At 39.0% G+C, this 16,905-nt stretch overlaps 1 protein-coding gene across 1 annotated transcript in view; it reads left to right on the top strand.

Moving 5' to 3' along the window:
- Window positions 1-2,174, top strand: part of Rspo3 (R-spondin 3) — an 82,762-nt gene extending 80,588 nt beyond the window's left edge. Inside the window, exon 5 of the mRNA NM_028351.3 lies at window positions 951-2,174. Within this exon, the coding sequence (NP_082627.3) occupies window positions 951-1,150 (200 nt within the window). The 3' untranslated portion in view covers window positions 1,151-2,174. The remainder of the gene's footprint in view (window positions 1-950) is intronic.
- Window positions 2,175-16,905: the final 14,731 nt, after the last annotated feature.

The raw sequence follows: 16,905 nt of genomic DNA, 5'->3' as shown, positions 1-16,905 counted from the left end.
TTTGGGTATAATTTCTTATTGTTATATATGTTAATGAATCTTACTAAAACCATAGCCTTAAAAATGATAAATTTTATGAAAAAAGTTCTCCTGACAAAATTAATTTTTTATTCTTAAGAAAATAGGAAAAAATCTATTCGTTTTGGCATATTGGCAAAATACTCACCATAGTTTTCCTAGTTATTCTATAAAATTTACCATTCATTCTTGCTCCATATGTGATACAGTGTACCTACTCACATGAATACCTTTATAGACATATTGATTTCAATGGAAAAAATAATCATCTCATAGTATGAGTCTGAGTTAAGTCTGTGTTAGAAACCCACTTTAAGGTCAAGAACCTCTGTGGAACAGAGCATACATCTGAGAAATATCTGCTTGATCAATTGAAAACATAATGTGTCTCTCCTTGTAAGTTATACTATTGATATATTGATAAATTATATCAACACACCCCACACACAGAGAAATTGCAATGCAAATTAATTTCATTTTGTGCTAAAGTAAAGCGTAATTACGTTGGTATGCATTATGAACTATTATTTCTGTATTTGTTGTGCAAATCAATTCTCTTCTCTGAGGTAACATGCTAATATCACCACAGCTTGCAAATGTGTAACTGCTTTTTCTAAATTTGAGTATAAAATAATGCCTTAAATATGAACCAGATAATTTACATATCAATAGTATTTTCATATGGTAAAAATATACGTAAAGTTTCTCATTTGGTATGCATAAGTGACTATCATGTAAAGTAAATCCCTTAATTCTATTAGTCACACAAATTCTATTGGTTTAACAAAAGCAGCTGAGTGAAAGGCTTAAAGAGCATGTTTGTTATCTATGAGTATGATATGTAGCTCTTTTTAGCATGTTAAAATAACCAAGGAGGATATAATTGAATGGGAGTTTTTTTTTTTTTTTAAATGAATGTCCTTTTATTTTAGGAAAAAAGGGAAGAGAGAGAAAACGAAAAAAACTGAATAAAGAAGAAAGAAAGGAAACAAGCTCCTCCTCTGACAGCAAAGGTTTGGAGTCCAGCATTGAGACCCCAGACCAGCAGGAAAACAAAGAGAGGCAGCAGCAGCAGAAGAGAAGAGCCCGAGACAAGCAACAGAAATCGGTATCAGTCAGCACTGTACACTAGAGGGTCCTGCGAGGTTACTGTAGACTCATGATGCTGCTATCTCAACCAGATGTCCAGGACAGGTGTTCTAGCCATTAGAACCACAAATGGACAACACATCAGTTACCACTCTGTCTAAACAACATTCCTAATAGTTGCTATATTCTTCATACAAACATAGTAAACAGCAAAGAGCCAAATGTTCAAAGAAGGGATACTTTCAGATGGTTATCTTATGTGCTTCTGTGTATTTTTAAAAGATGAGAAAATTTGTACATAATTATCAATAAGCTATAAGATATCCTCAATGTAATGACGACAGCTGGAGAAGAATCATCTTTTCTTTATAAAAAAATTATTCTTCGAATAATTGTCTTTAAGAAGCAAAAGGTAATTCTGCAACTTCAAAAATGCAGTGTCCCTCAAAACCAAGATTTGTCAGGGGAGAGAATCATGGCTCCATGTACAGGGTGGATTTGTCCCGGAGAACTAGTGAATGCTCAGAATTAGGGCCTGGCATTTTGAATCCTAGAGTTAATCATCACAGAAGCAAGTGGTTTAGGATTGCTTCGGTTGCCCTCCTCTGCAAGAAACTGAACATGCATAATAGAGTTAAATATATTGTGTGGAGTTGGAATAAGGCAAGCTGTGGAAGAAATCATAGAGCTGGAGACCATCTTGTGCTTTCCAGAACCGTGAGGGGTTTTGGTCACCTGGAACAGGGCTCCAATCTATATTAGCACTGTGTGGTTGATCTTCCACTACTCCTTGGTTTATATAAGTCTGTAAACATGTACCTGTACCTTTCTTCCAAAAGTAAAACCATACTTACTAGAAGAAAATTCTAACTTTATGGAAAACAAAAGTGTAAGAAGAATGTGACATGTTTGCAAAGTTGAGTGTTTTCTTTCTGAAATGAGGGGAAAACTATTTTATTACCTGCCTATGGGTCCACCTGGAACTAAAGGGATACTACTTTCTAACAAGGTGTATCTAGTAGGAGAGAAAGCCACCACAATAAATATATTTGTTAATAGTTTTTAAAGCTTGGTTCACTTTGTTTTCTTGGGTAAGATTTAGAGACTCACAAACTAGGAAAAAGAAATCTGCTCGATGGAAGAACCTGCGTCCTACAAATTTAGAAGATAGGATTCTCAGTGTTTCTTCCATAAATCCATCATTAGCTGAGCCAATAGAAGCTTACTTCCAGGGTGCTAGGAGATATTTATTGTTTTTCTTACTTTAATTTTAAAAACATATTATGGGCACATGAGCCTACCTTAAAGGATCTCACTGACCTTTCCCCTTCGTTTCTTAGAGATGAGCACTTTGTTCCTCCTGCATCTTCAACATTTAGCCATTTCTTCTCCATATTTCCTCAGTCTATCGCTCTCTATTGGGAACTGGAGTCACCCTAGCAGGAAGGCTCAGCTATCTTTCCCAGAGGACCCAGGCAGGCCTGTGCAGAAGGAGAGAATCTCTGAGTGTGTGCTACAAACTCTCATGACCCACTTAGCCTTCTGCAACGACAGGAGATGTGCAGCCACTCTGGGTACCATGGTTCCAGCCCTCTCAAGTTCACCGCCTCCTGAAGAAACTGGACTGAGTCTGCCTTCTACCTGTCTGTTTCTGGACATCTTTTCTTCACCAACTGTACTGCTCACATGGGCCACTTGGCTTAAATGGTTTTCCACTTCTCTTTTAAGACATAAAAGTTTGAAATAGTGTATACCTATTTCTTATTCTGGTGTTTCTTTTCTCATCTGTGAGCCATAAGCTTTCCAGTCAACTGGAACCTTCTATTTAGAAGAGTTCTTATTCAAGCTTCATGTAAAACTTATATTACCCAAGGGAATCAAACCTTACTCTACAGAATTATGTTAAGTGGAACTATGTCTCCATTTAAGAACTATTGGGTATATCAAACAGCATATTCTTCTGTTTTGGTGTTATTTTGTTGAGTGTGGGTCACCAACATATTTTTACATATATTTCTCTTCATCAATATCTTCATTCTTCCACCAACGTTTCCTGGTAAGGTCTAAAAAGAATCTACAATCCACCAAGAGAGAGCAAACAAAGAAGAATTATTGTCAGGTTTTCCTATTTGGCCCTCTACACTACAAGACATTTACATCTTTGATTCAAAATTTAAATATATTAAGTACAACAGAAAACAAATTACAACTAACATTAATCATATTCTGTAGAATATACATGATAACAACTTCTATTAAAATTTCAATCTACCTGGGTAGATCCTTAAGAATAACATATCATATAATACTCAAATAAGCAACCCTCCTTGATCAAGGTCTCACCAGTGACTTACAGAAAACTTCTTGAACTCACCCTAAAAGGCATTCCTGATAGTAATAAACGTTCAGAAAATTCTTGATACAGAAATATAATTCAAAGAGTAGAACATCACATATCTGTCAGTATCTACTTCATACCCCTACCCTACTTTCCTAATTCTACCTATTAAACTCCAAAGTTTAGCTTTATAGCTGTTCTATAGCCTGAGCAGTTGTCCTTGTAGATCTGTACTCAATTTCACACTCACACACAAAAATGGTATCTATGAGTCAGACAGGCAAATCAACTTTATTTCTTGATTAACATACAGAATCTCACCAAGTAGACTGTATAATGATTTCAAGAAATAAATATAAATTTAAGAATTGTGAAAGCAGACCAGTAGCCACTCAAGGATGAATACGAATTTGCTATTTGTCTTTGATCTTTAAAGCAAGAAATGATTTTCCTAGAGAATATGTACAATTAGTAGTCAGATAGATATTTGATATCTTTTGGAGATGTGTTTCAATAGCAAAATGACTGAATAAATTTTTTCTTAGTAATGCAACTGTTTTTAGGCATATTATGGGGGAAAGAATTCTTTCTCAGGAAAATTCATTATGAGGGGGTAACATCTCCCATGCTAAAGGAGTATGTGTGAAATTCATCTTCCACTAAAAAGTTAATTAAAACTGTTGGTCAGATCAATTGAGAAATCCCATTTTAATTCTTTTCTAGCATATATTAGCTGTGCACCATAAACAGTTTTCTTAAATGCCCATACATTTTCACATGTGTACATAAGGTATCTTGATCATATTCACATTCCATTACCTGTTCTTGTCCACATCCTATTCTTGATGATCTCCCGCTCCTCCTCCTCCTCCTCCTCCTCCTCCTCCTCCTTCTCTTTTTCTTCTTCCTTGGAACTGGGTCCCGTTTTACTCTTATGTCCTTCTGTTTTGTTCTGGTTTGGTTCTTTTATTTGTTTTGTGACTCACTGAATTTTGTTATGGTTACTCACAGCAGCTTGGGTGAGGGCTGGTTTAAAGCTACATGGACATCTTGGCCACTAGCTGCACCATTACAGAAATCTTACCTTCTTGCCCCCATTAACAGTTACAAATCTGATCTCCCCTTCCGCAGTGACATGTTGTTGGTGAAACTAATCTCATGCAGATCTCATGCAGACAATCACAACTGCTATGAATTCCCCAGTACCTAGAATTTAGTTCTCCATAACCCTGACCCTTCATTCAGCTCCTGGACTCTACCTACACTTCTTTCATGATATGCTATGAACTCCAAAGAGAGTGACAAAATAAATGTCCCATCTATCATTGAGCCTTCAATTGTAACTCAGAAAAAAAAATCCCATACACAATGACACTAGGGTTCTGTCTGCACCAGTAACTGATCCTATGCCTAGGAAACAGCTGGTCTCCCCAGAAGTGTGGGCACTCCTGTGAGCACAGGTAAGACCACCACTTCTGCTCTGAGGGACCAGCCGCAGAGACCTCACAACATAGGAACTAAGGAGCAGCCTGGGACAGGATTCTTCCAGTTTACATCTGCACCTTAAGCTAATCCTGTGACACAGTGCCCAGAGCTGATCCTGTGCCACACTGCTTCATACATAAATAACATTGGGAGAGAGCTGAATTCCCAGGAGTACCGGCACACCTGAAAGCACAGGTAAGACTACCACTTCTGCTCAAATACCTGGCCCAAGAGGGACTCACCCAGAGCCATCAGGACACAAGAACCAAAGACAAGAACCTGAGACAGGATCGTACTGGTTTCTGTCTGCATTCCCAAGCTCAACCTTTGCCAAAGCTCCCATAACCAAATTCCTAACAGAGAATTGGTCTCCCAAGAGTACTGACACAGGCTTGCAGGAGGGACAAGCCACAGTCAGCTAAGACAGCAAGACCAGATAACACCGGAGATAACCAGGTGGAAAGAGGTAAGGGCAAGAACATGAGCAATAGAAACCTAGGCTACTTAGCATCATCAGAAACCACTTCTCCCAACACAGCATGTCCTGGATACCCCAACATACCAGAAAAGCAAAACTCTGATTTAAAATCACATTTCATGATGATGATAGAGGATTTTAAGAAGAACGTATTTAACTCCCTTAAAGAAATATAGGAGAACACAGGTAAAATCCCTTAAAGAATTACAGGAAAACACAACCAAACACGGTAAGGAATTGAACAAAACCTTCCAGGATCTAAAAATGGAAATAGAAACTATAAAGAAATCACAAAGGTACACAATCGTGAATAGAAAATCTAGGGAAGAGATCAGAAGTCATATATGTAAGCATCACCAACAGAATACAAGGGAGAGAAGAGAGAATCTCAGGTGCAGAAGATACCATAGAACATTGCAAGATAATGCAAAAAGCTCCTAACCCAAAACATCCAGGAAATTCAGGACACAATGAGAAGACCAGACCTAAGGATAATAGGTATAGAAGAGAGAGTGAAGATTCCCAACTTAAAGGGCCAGTAAATATCGTCAACAAAATTATAAAAGAAAACTTCCTCAACCTAAAGAAAGACGTGCCCATGAGCATACAAGAAGCTTACAGAACCTCAAATATATTGGACCAGAAAAGGAACTCCTCCCATCACATAATAGTCAAAACAACAATTGCACAAAACAAAGAAAGAATATTAAAAGCAGTAAGGGAGAAAGGTCAAGTAACATTTAAAGCCAGTTCTATCAGAATTATATGAGACTTCTCACCAGATACTATAAGATCTAGAAGATCCTGGGCAGATATTAAGCAGACTCTAAGATAACACAAATATCCAGCAAAACTCTCAATTACCATAGATGGAGAAACCAAGATATTCCATGACAAAAACAAATTTACACAATATCTTTCCACCAATCCAGCCCTACAAAGGATAATAGGTGGAAAGCGCCAACACAAGGAAGGAAACTACACCCTAGAAAAAGCAAGAAAGTAATCTTCTTTTAACAAACTCAAAATGAAATAGCCTCACAAACAAAAAAATAAAATAACATCAAAAATAACAGGAAGCAACAATCACTATTCCTTACTATTACTTAGCATCAATAGACTAAATCCCCCAATAAAAAGAAATAGTATAACAAACTAGATATATAAATAGGACCCAGCATTTTGCTGCATACAGGAAACCCACCTCAGTGTCAAAGACAGATACTACCTCAGAGTAAACAGCTGGAAAACAATTTTCCAAACAAATGGTCCCAAGAAACAAGCTGAAATCAGCCATTCTAATACGGAATAAAATCAACTTTCAATCAAAAGGTATCAAAAGGGTTAAGGAAGGTCACTTCATACTCATCAAAGGAAAAGTTTACCAAGAAGAACTCTCAATTCTGAAGATCTATGCTCCAAATGCAAGGCCACCCACATTCATGAAAGAAACTTTACTAAAGCTCAAAGCACACATTGCACCTCACACAATAATAGTGGGAGAATTCAACATCCCACTCTCATCAGTGGACATATCATGGAAACACAAACCAAACAGAGACACATTGAAACTATTAGAAGTTATGGACAGATATCTCTAGAACATTTCATCCTAAAACAAAAGAATATAACTTCTCAGTACCTCATGATACCTTCTCCAAAATTGACCATGTATTCAGTCACAAAACAGGTCTCAGCAGATGCAAGAAGATTGAAATAATCCCATGCATCCTATCAGAGCACCATGAACTTAGGCTTGTCTTTAATAGCAACAAAAATAACAGAAAGCCCACATACACATGGACTCTGAAAAACACCCTAGTCAGTGATTACTTTGTCAAGGAAGAAATAAAAAAGAAATTAAGGACTTTAGAACTTATTGAAAACGAATGCACACTATCCCCAAATTTATGGGACACAATGACAACAGTGCTAAGAGGAAAACTCATAGCTCTGAGTGGCTCCCAAAAGAAACTGGAGACAGCGTACACTAGCAGCTTGACAGCACACCTGAAAGCTCTAGAACAGAAAGAAGCAAATACACTCAAGAGGAGTAGATGGCAGCAAATAATCAAACTCAGGGCTGAAATCAACCGAGTAGAAGCAAAAGAAACTGTGCAAAGAATCAACAAAACCAGGAGGGTTTTTTTTTTTTTTTTTTTTTGGTTTGGTTTTGGTTTTTTGTTTGTTTTTTGAGAAAATCAACAGGATAGATAAACCTTTAGCCAGACTAACCAGAGTGCACAGAGACAGTATCCAAATTAACAAAATCAGAAATGAAAAGGGAGATCTAACAATAGACACTAAGGAAATTCAAAACATCATCAGATCCTACTAAAAAAGCCTATATTCAACAAGACTGGAAAATCTGGATGAAATGGACAGTTTTCTAGACAGATACCAAATACCTAAGTTAAATCAGGATCAGGTAAACCATTTAAACAATCCCATAGTCCCTAAAGAAATCAAAGCAATCATTAAAAGCCCCCCCCCCAAACAAAACAAAACAAAACAAAACACCAGGACCAGATGGGTTTAGTGCAGAATTCTATCAGACCTTTAAAGAAGACCTAATACCAATATTCTTCAAAGTATTCCACAAAATAGAAACAGAAGGAACACGACCCAATTCATGAAGCTACAGTTATCCCATATATTCTCCCTTGGAGATAGAATGGTTTCTGTCTAATTAGGAATCTCTCACAATTTCCTTTCATAGAGGACTTCATAAGAGTTTTTTTCAATTTCTATCATGTTTAATGTTCCAAATAGATTTTAAAAACTGGTTAAGTGCATATTACTTTTAGCTTCAGAATATATCATGTATATTTAAGAGGCATTTAACTATTGTAAATTATTTTGATGACTTAAAAATGTCAATACTGAGCTGTATATTTTAAAATAAATTTGTTAGTTTAATAAAAAAGTGCAAAAAATAAATAATGATACCTATTCTCACTAATTTAACAGATTATTGTTTGTTTCAATTTTTAGAAAAAGAGACAAATATCTGGGTCTCTTTTATGTTCAGTAGTGTTCTCAGTAAGATCATACAATTCTGTCAAAATCTCTCTAAAGAAGTTAGTGCTATCCGTGTTTCACAGATGAGAGACTTGAGACACAGAAAAGTATCCAACAATCGCTAGACCATATGCAGTAAGCCTAGAAGTCTACCTATCTGTGGCCTCCATTTGTCATTATCTTTTAACATCATTTAATTTTAGTTGCAATGTTGACTATAACATGTCATGATCTAAGACTCTACCTCATGAAGATGATCAAGAAGTTCTATGAGAGGATTGTCCCAGGGTAAGACTTACCCATAAACCAGAACCTAGCACATGGGGCTCCCACTGTGATGGTATAGTAAATGAATGAACTAAGCAGCAAGAGGACTAAAAAGGAGAATGAGCACCATGTGCCATGGAGAAAACCAAACATCAGTTCAAAAGACATCAGCAGGTCTGAATCCTGGAAACGACCTGGGATTTTGCAGACCTTGATGCCCCTGGAATAGATCTCAGTTAAGTTTCTCTCTATTTGCTCACACAGTGATGGCCAACAAATCATCTTTCCCTTAGCCCTCATGCAGAGATGTGGAAATGCAGAAATGCATCTTCAATGTTGGAACAGGCAAATCCACCTCAAATGATGCCTTGCTGTCTTCAGCCACATTCTGACATTGACTCCACATGTTCTAATGGTCATGTAGCTTTTCTTGTTCATCTAGTTCATGTAACAAAGAAAGAAATGATGGTGGGGAGAAAGGTTAGGGTGGGAGAAAGGAAAGAGGGACATTTGGGAGGAAAAGGGGAGGAAGCAGGAGTAGGTGGGTTGGTGAGCAGGAGGAGGAGGAGGGGATAGGGGGGTTTCAGAGAGGAAACCAAGAAAGGGGATAACATTTGAAATGTAAATAAAAAATATTTAATAGAAAGAAAGAAAGAAAGAAAGAAAGAAAGAAAGGAAGAAAGAAAGAAAGAAAGAAAGAAAGAAAGAAAGAAAGAAAGAAAGGAAGAAAAAGAAAGAAAGAGGAGCTCCAAGATAGCAATGACTTTTATTCCTAGTCACTATGATACAGGGATGAGAGATACCTGACTAGTACAAATATTCCATTTTCTAGTATACCAACAGCATAAACATTTCACCAGACAAAATCACATGAGCATAAAATAATCTGGCACATAAACTACTTCACTATCTGGAGTTGTGGGTAATGAAATATTGCCCAAAATTGGAGATGTTAACATTGACTTGGCAGACAGCGGTGCTTACCACTGAGCCTAATAATGCAAGTTTGACCCTGTGAACCCACACAGTGGAAGGTGAGGACAGACTCATGAAAGTTGTTTGCTGACTTCTGCATGTGCTCTGTGTCATTCAACACACACTCACACACACACACACACACACTCATACACGTATGCACACAAACACACTCACATACACACACACTCACACACATTAACATATACAAAATCAATCAGTTAATCAAGAGAGACTACAAGAGATTAAACTTTTCTTCATAAAGGTGGAGAGTTGGTAAATATCAGGGAGGTTTAGCTTTCGATATTGAACAAACTGCTTTTCCTTCCCCATTTCTCACAACACCACTTCCTCACTGGGGATTTTATTCTTAGAGAACAGTGTTCAGAACCATTCCCAAAATGAGTGAGTGAAAGTGCTAATGCCTGAGATGAGCACCCCAATACCTCTGGTTCTCTGTAGCCACCAGCATTGGAGTTGCATCTCAAGCATCACGAGAAGAACTGTAAATATTATGATACCCAAAGACAATAAAATAAACTGTACTAATTATTGATGGTTGAACTGGAGTCCTTTGTGAATCACTGATTGAGTGTTACCAGATGTGACCATCCCAGACCTGCTTGGCCCCAAGCTGCCAACCATCTGACCTCAGTACCTTAAAGTCTCTAAGGAAGAAGTAAGATTTCAAATGCCTGAGAAAGATATATTTCAGTCTTATCCAAAGCAGAAATGGGTGTAATTTATGACCCTAAAGGACATGGACAAGCAGGGTCAGTTTGTGAAGGTGAGTCAGCATCATGTAAGGAACTTCTTGTGTTCTTGATTGCCAGACTCCCTTTTTTTTTTTTTTTTTTTTTTTTTTGATACAGGGTTTCTCTGTATAGCCCTGGCTGTCCTGGAACTCACTTCGTAGACCAGGCTGGCCTCGAACTCAGAAATCCGCCTGCCTCTGCCTCCCGAGTGCTGGGATTAAAGGCGTGTGCCACCACGCCCGGCTCAGACTCCCTTTTAATGCTGGAGTTTTTACAGTGAGGTGAGAGAGGAGGAATTTATTGCACATAGTCAACATATTCCCTTGTTGACTGTGGAATGCTGAAAGAACACTCACAGCTTGTTATGTACACATGAAACGGTTAAGAAAATATGTGAGTTGTATATAAAGAACATCATATAGAACTTTAGAAAACTACAAATTTTATGTTAACTTGACACAGGCTGGAGTTATCACAGAAAAAGGAGCTTCAGTTGGGGAAATGCCTCCATGAGATCCAGCTGTAAGGCATTTTCTCAATTAGTGATCAATGGGGAGGGCCCCTTGTGGGTGGGACCAACCCTGGGCTGTTAGCCCTGGGTTCTATATGAAAGCAAGCTGAACAAGCCAGTGGAGGCAAGCCAGTTAAAAAACACCCCTCCATGGCCTCTGCATCAGCTCCTGCTTCCTGACCTGCTTGAGTTCCAGTCCTGACTTTCTTTGGTGATGAACAGCAGTGTGGAAATGTAAGCTGAATAAACTCTTTCCTCCCCAACTTGCTTCTTGGTCATGATGTTTTGTGCAGGAATAGAAACCCTGACTAAGACAGAATCCAAAAGGAAAGAAAGAATTTTAAACATTTTAAATAAAGGAGGAAATCACTTTAGAATACGTTTGTCTAGGGTCTCTAGATTTTATAGATACCTCCACATATACATAATCAGACCTATGATGGTTAGAACAAATGGTTAGAACAGTTAAGGCCTTAGCAATTTTCTTCCATGCCTACACCTTTCCAACACCCCTTTCCAAGAAATCAGTCAAGTAGATAACAGGTAAAGACCAAATTAATAAAATATAATTAGCAATTAATAAGTTATAAAGTAAAGTTGCTTTAATCAGGAGCATATAGTCCACGTTTCGGGTGCTCACTTTGAAACACAAAAATAAAACAGTCAATAGACACACTTTCCATCCATCAGAAAGGTGTCATGTAAATAAACCAAGCTGATGGCAGCATAGATTCTTTCATCCTTAAAGTATGGCAAATTACTGAGAGTGTTGTGATACCCCCAGTAAAGCTATCAGAGTAGATTTGAATATTCTAAAAAGAGATATCAGTCTCTCAGTGGAGGTTCAAGGCTTGTGTTATTTTGAAATAACTTATATATCACACCTGGCATTCAGAATAAATATTAATGCTTTCCACTTAATGCTAATTAAATGAAAACATACTATTGCTTTTCAAGCTGGTTATTTGTTTCATTTGTTTAAAGTAAAGTTTTGGAACCTAACCACCACCTACAAAAAATGAATATATACATATATATATGCATACACACATATGTGTATATATATGTATATATTCATTTAAATTCATATAAAACAAGGCTTATTTAATGATCAATTTCAAAGAGAGTGTCTCTGTAATAATCAGGAATGAGACCCCAGACTAGACAAAAAGAAAAAAGAAAAGAAAAGAAAAAAATCAATGCCACCATACAGCAGTGTTTCAAATGACCAAAAACTAAAGTAAAGTCCATCTTGAACATCCAACAGAGTTGACAGTTATGATGGCTAGCCATAGGTGACTTGTTTGTCAAGTGGACTCTTCTTGGGAGTGAGATCATTACAGTTCCTTAGAGAAAAAAATGTCAGCACTGCCTTTCCTCTGTCCATTGGAAACACAAGAAACAAGCATTATGAGTTGAAAACACTTCAGAAAACATATCTCCCCAGACTGCCCTTCAAAGGGAAGAAGGAGAGGGCTGATAATTGAGGTAATCAGGGTTCCTCAAAGGGCCAGGCTTCTGCTTAGGGCTTCACTTCCAAGTCAATGGTGAAAGACTCCAAGAGGAGCCCCTCGCTCAGGCCTCAGGACAATAGCGGACACCCAAGAACTCACGACAGACTGAGCTTGTTGCAAACCACATGAGGCTTTATTCGGGGAAAGCCAGAGCTCTGGGGACGACTCATATCCCACGCAGGGGTAGAAGAGTCTTCCTCGAGGGGAAAGAGTTCCCAGTTTTTATAGGCCCTCAGGGGGGAAAGGAGAAGGGGGAGATTAGGGGATTTCCAGATCTAAACAATGTCTATTCTCAAGAAATGGGTATGGGAGGGGTACAAGGAAAGAGTCTAATGAAGGTGCAGCAATGGGCACACACCTGGTCAGAACATTGGCAGACACACAGGTTCAAGGAGTGGCCAGAGCATTGTGCACCTCTATTTTTCTAAATCAGTGAAGCTAGTTCTGCTAACACTGACGTCTATCTTGCCAATTTCAGGGCTTCTGTGTCCTTTTACATTCTGCCAGGATCTTTCAATGGAATCCTAGGGGCAAGTGTCACTTCCCAAGCTGTCCCTGGATCTCCGATTCCTAATGGCCCTAGCCTCTTACCAACACACTGGATTTCTTATGAGGAAAACTAAGCACACGCTGAGGAACACAGCATAGTAAATTAAGGAAAACAGCCTTCTGAGGCCAGAGACAATGTTCCTTTTGTTATAAAATGGTTGTTTAAATAAATGCTGATCAACATCAATTACCAAAGTGAGCCTCAGGTAGTTAGGGGAAGGAAATGAACACTTGGCTGAGATTCCTCTTTCTGCCTTTACAGTTTAACACTGTTCTAGTCTGCAGTTCATAAAAAGGGTAAGAGAATCTTTCATCCACAAGTATCTCCATCCAACTTGGTTCACAAGCAGAGATGGACATCTGTGGCCTCCATGTTCTCATGGCCTAAATTTCCTTTGAGAAGCATCAGTGTTCCTGTCAACATACAGCCAAATGCTCTCCATCCTGGTTGCTGTGAAAAAGTTCATCTACTCCTGTCTTACCTCTGATGGCAGCCAGACTCATAAGCAAATGTGTCTAGTCTGTTATCCACCCAGCCATGGTTTTCTCCCACTTCCTGTGCAAGGTAACATGAATTGTACAAAACTTCCAGTACTAAAAACACAAACAGAACGAAAAGAATGAAGCAGAGTCCTTATAATGAAAGTAAATGAGGGGTAATAGGGACACACTGGAGGAAGCCAGACACGCCCAGTTTTTCTGGTGCTTATGTAGCTTAGCCAATATCCAAAGTAAACTTTCTTCGCCTCAAGAAGCTGTCTGACTATAAATAAACTCCCTGATGTATCTCTAAGACATGAACATCTTGGACTGTCATAATAAACATTGCAAAATAAATATGAAATAACATCTGGATGGAAGGCTTTGCACGCGGTGGGGTGAGAGGGAGAGCTGACTTTTCTTAGTACTGCTAACAGAGAATGGATGTCTCTTTTGAGAAATGCTTTCCACTATTGACCAAAGCAAACCAAAGAGTAAATTGATTTTACTTTAGAGTTTAAATTTAATACTGTCTGCAAAATCTCTTCTCTCATGTTGGGTTGCTCTTGGTAAAACATGTTAATTCTCTTGTTTTCTATTATTTGAAACCAGTATAGTAAGCATCCCTTTACTAAGCCAGCCAATTTAGATATGAAAATTGTTCAGCCCTTCCGCTCAATTCGAGCCCCGGACCACCTTGCCAGCAGAGTCTTGCCCAACACCCGCAAGGGCCCACAAGGGACTCCCCACGGGATCCTAAGACCTCTGGTGAGTGGAACATAGCGCCTGCCCCAATCCAATCGCGCGGAACCTGAGACTGCGGTACATAGGGAAGCAGGCTACCCGGGCCTGATCTGGGGCACAAGTCCCTTCCGCTCGACTCGAACCCCGGGCTACCTTGCCAGCAGAGTCTTGCCCAACACCCGCAAGGGCCCACACGGGACCCCCCACGGGATCCTAAGACCTCTGGTGAGTGGAACACAGGGCCTGCCCCAATCCAATCGCGCGGAACCTGAGACTGCGGTACATAGGGAAGCAGGCTACCCGGCTTGATCTGTGGCATAAACCCATTCCGCTCCACTCGAGCCCCGGGCTACCTTGCCAGCGGAGTCGCCTGACACCCGCAAGGGCCCACACAGGATTCCACACGTGATCCTAAGACCTCTAGTGAGTGGAACACAACTTCTGCCAGGAGTCTGGTTCGAACACCAGATATCTGGGTACCTGCCCTGCAAGAAGAGAGCTTGCCTGCAGAGAATACTCTGCCCACTGAAACTAAGGAGAGTGCTACCCTCCAGGTCTGCTTATAGAGGCTAACAGAGTCACCTGAAGAACAAGCTCTTAACAGTGACAACTAAAACAGCTAGCTTCAGAGATTACCAGATGGCGAAAGGCAAACGTAAGAATCCTACTAACAGAAATCAAGACCACTCACCATCATCAGAACGCAGCACTCCCACCCCACCTAGTCCTGGGCACCCCAACACAACCGAAAATCTAGACCCAGATTTAAAAACATTTCTCATGATGATGATAGAGGACATCAAGAAGGACTTTCATAAGTCACTTAAAGAATTACAGGAGAGCACTGCTAAAGAGTTACAGGCCCTTAAAGAAAAGCAGGAAAACACAGCCAAACAGGTAGAAATCATTAAAGAAAAACAGGAAAACACAGCCAAACAGGTGATGGAAATGAACAAAACCATACTAGAACTAAAAGGGGAAGTAGACACAATAAAGAAAACCCAAAGCGAGGCAACGCTGGAGATAGAAACCCTAGGAAAGAGATCTGGAACCATAGATGCGAGCATCAGCAACAGAATACAAGAAATGGAAGAGAGAATCTCAGGTGCAGAAGATTCCATAGAGAACATCGACACAACAGTCAAAGAAAATACAAAATGCAAAAGGATCCTAACTCAAAACATCCAGGTAATCCAGGACACAATGAGAAGACCAAACCTACGGAAAATAGGAATTGATGAGAATGAAGATTTTCAACTTAAAGGGCCAGCTAATATCTTCAACAAAATAATAGAAGAAAACTTCCCAAACATAAAAAAAGAGATGCCCATGATCATACAAGAAGCCTACAGAACTCCAAATAGACTGGACCAGAAAAGAAATTCCTCCCGACACATAATAATCAGAACAACAAATGCACTAAATAAAGATAGAATATTAAAAGCAGTAAGGGAGAAAGGTCAAGTAACATATAAAGGAAGGCCTATCAGAATTATACCAGACTTTTCACCAGAGACTATGAAAGCCAGAAGAGCCTGGACAGATATTATACAGACACTAAGAGAACACAAATGCCAGCCCAGGCTACTATACCCGGCCAAACTCACAATTACCATAGATGGAGAAACCAAAGTATTCCACGACAAAAACAAATTCACACAATATCTTTCCACGAATCCAGCCCTTCAAAGGATAATAACAGAAAAGAAGCAATACAAGGACGGAAATCACGCCCTAGAACAAACAAGAAAGTAATCATTCAACAAACCAAAAAGAAGACAGCCACAAGAACAGAATGCCAACTCTAACAACAAAAATAAAAGGAAGCAACAATTACTTTTCCTTAATACCTCTTAATATCAATGGACTCAATTCCCCAATAAAAAGACATAGACTAACAGACTGGCTACACAAACAGGACCCAACATTCTGCTGCTTACAGGAAACCCATCTCAGGGAAAAAGACAGACACTACCTCAGAGTGAAAGGCTGGAAAACAATTTTCCAAGCAAATGGACTGAAGAAACAAGCTGGAGTAGCCATTTTAATATCGGATAAAATCGACTTCCAACCCAAAGTTATCAAAAACGACAAGGAGGGACACTTCATACTCATCAAAGGTAAAATCCTCCAAGAGGAACTCTCAATTCTGAATATCTACGCACCAAATGCAAGGGCAGCCACATTCATTAGAGACACTTTAGTAAAGCTCAAAGCATACATTGCACCTCACACAATAATAGTGGGAGACTTCAACACACCACTTTCTTCAAAGGACAGATCGTGGAAACAGAAACTAAACAGGGACACAGTGAAACTAACAGAAGTGATGAAACAAATGGATCTGACAGATATCTACAGAACATTTTATCCTAAAACAAAAGGATATACCTTCTTCTCAGCACCTCACGGGACCTTCTCCAAAATTGACCATATAATTGGTCACAAAACAGGCCTCAATAGATACAAAAATATTGAAATTGTCCCATGTATCCTATCAGACCACCATGGCCTAAGACTAATCTTCAATAACAACATAAATAATGGAAAGCCAACATTCACGTGGAAACTGAATAACACTCTTCTCAATGATACCTTGGTCAAGGAAGGAATAAAGAAAGAAATTAAAGACTTTTTAGAGTTTAATGAAAATGAAGCCACAACGTACCCAAACCTATGGG

This window comes from Mus musculus, chromosome 10, assembly GCF_000001635.26.
Source record: "Mus musculus strain C57BL/6J chromosome 10, GRCm38.p6 C57BL/6J".
NCBI lineage: Eukaryota > Metazoa > Chordata > Mammalia > Rodentia > Muridae > Mus > Mus musculus.
Note: the sequence above shows the minus strand (reverse complement) of the source record. Positions and strands in the feature narration are given on the sequence as shown.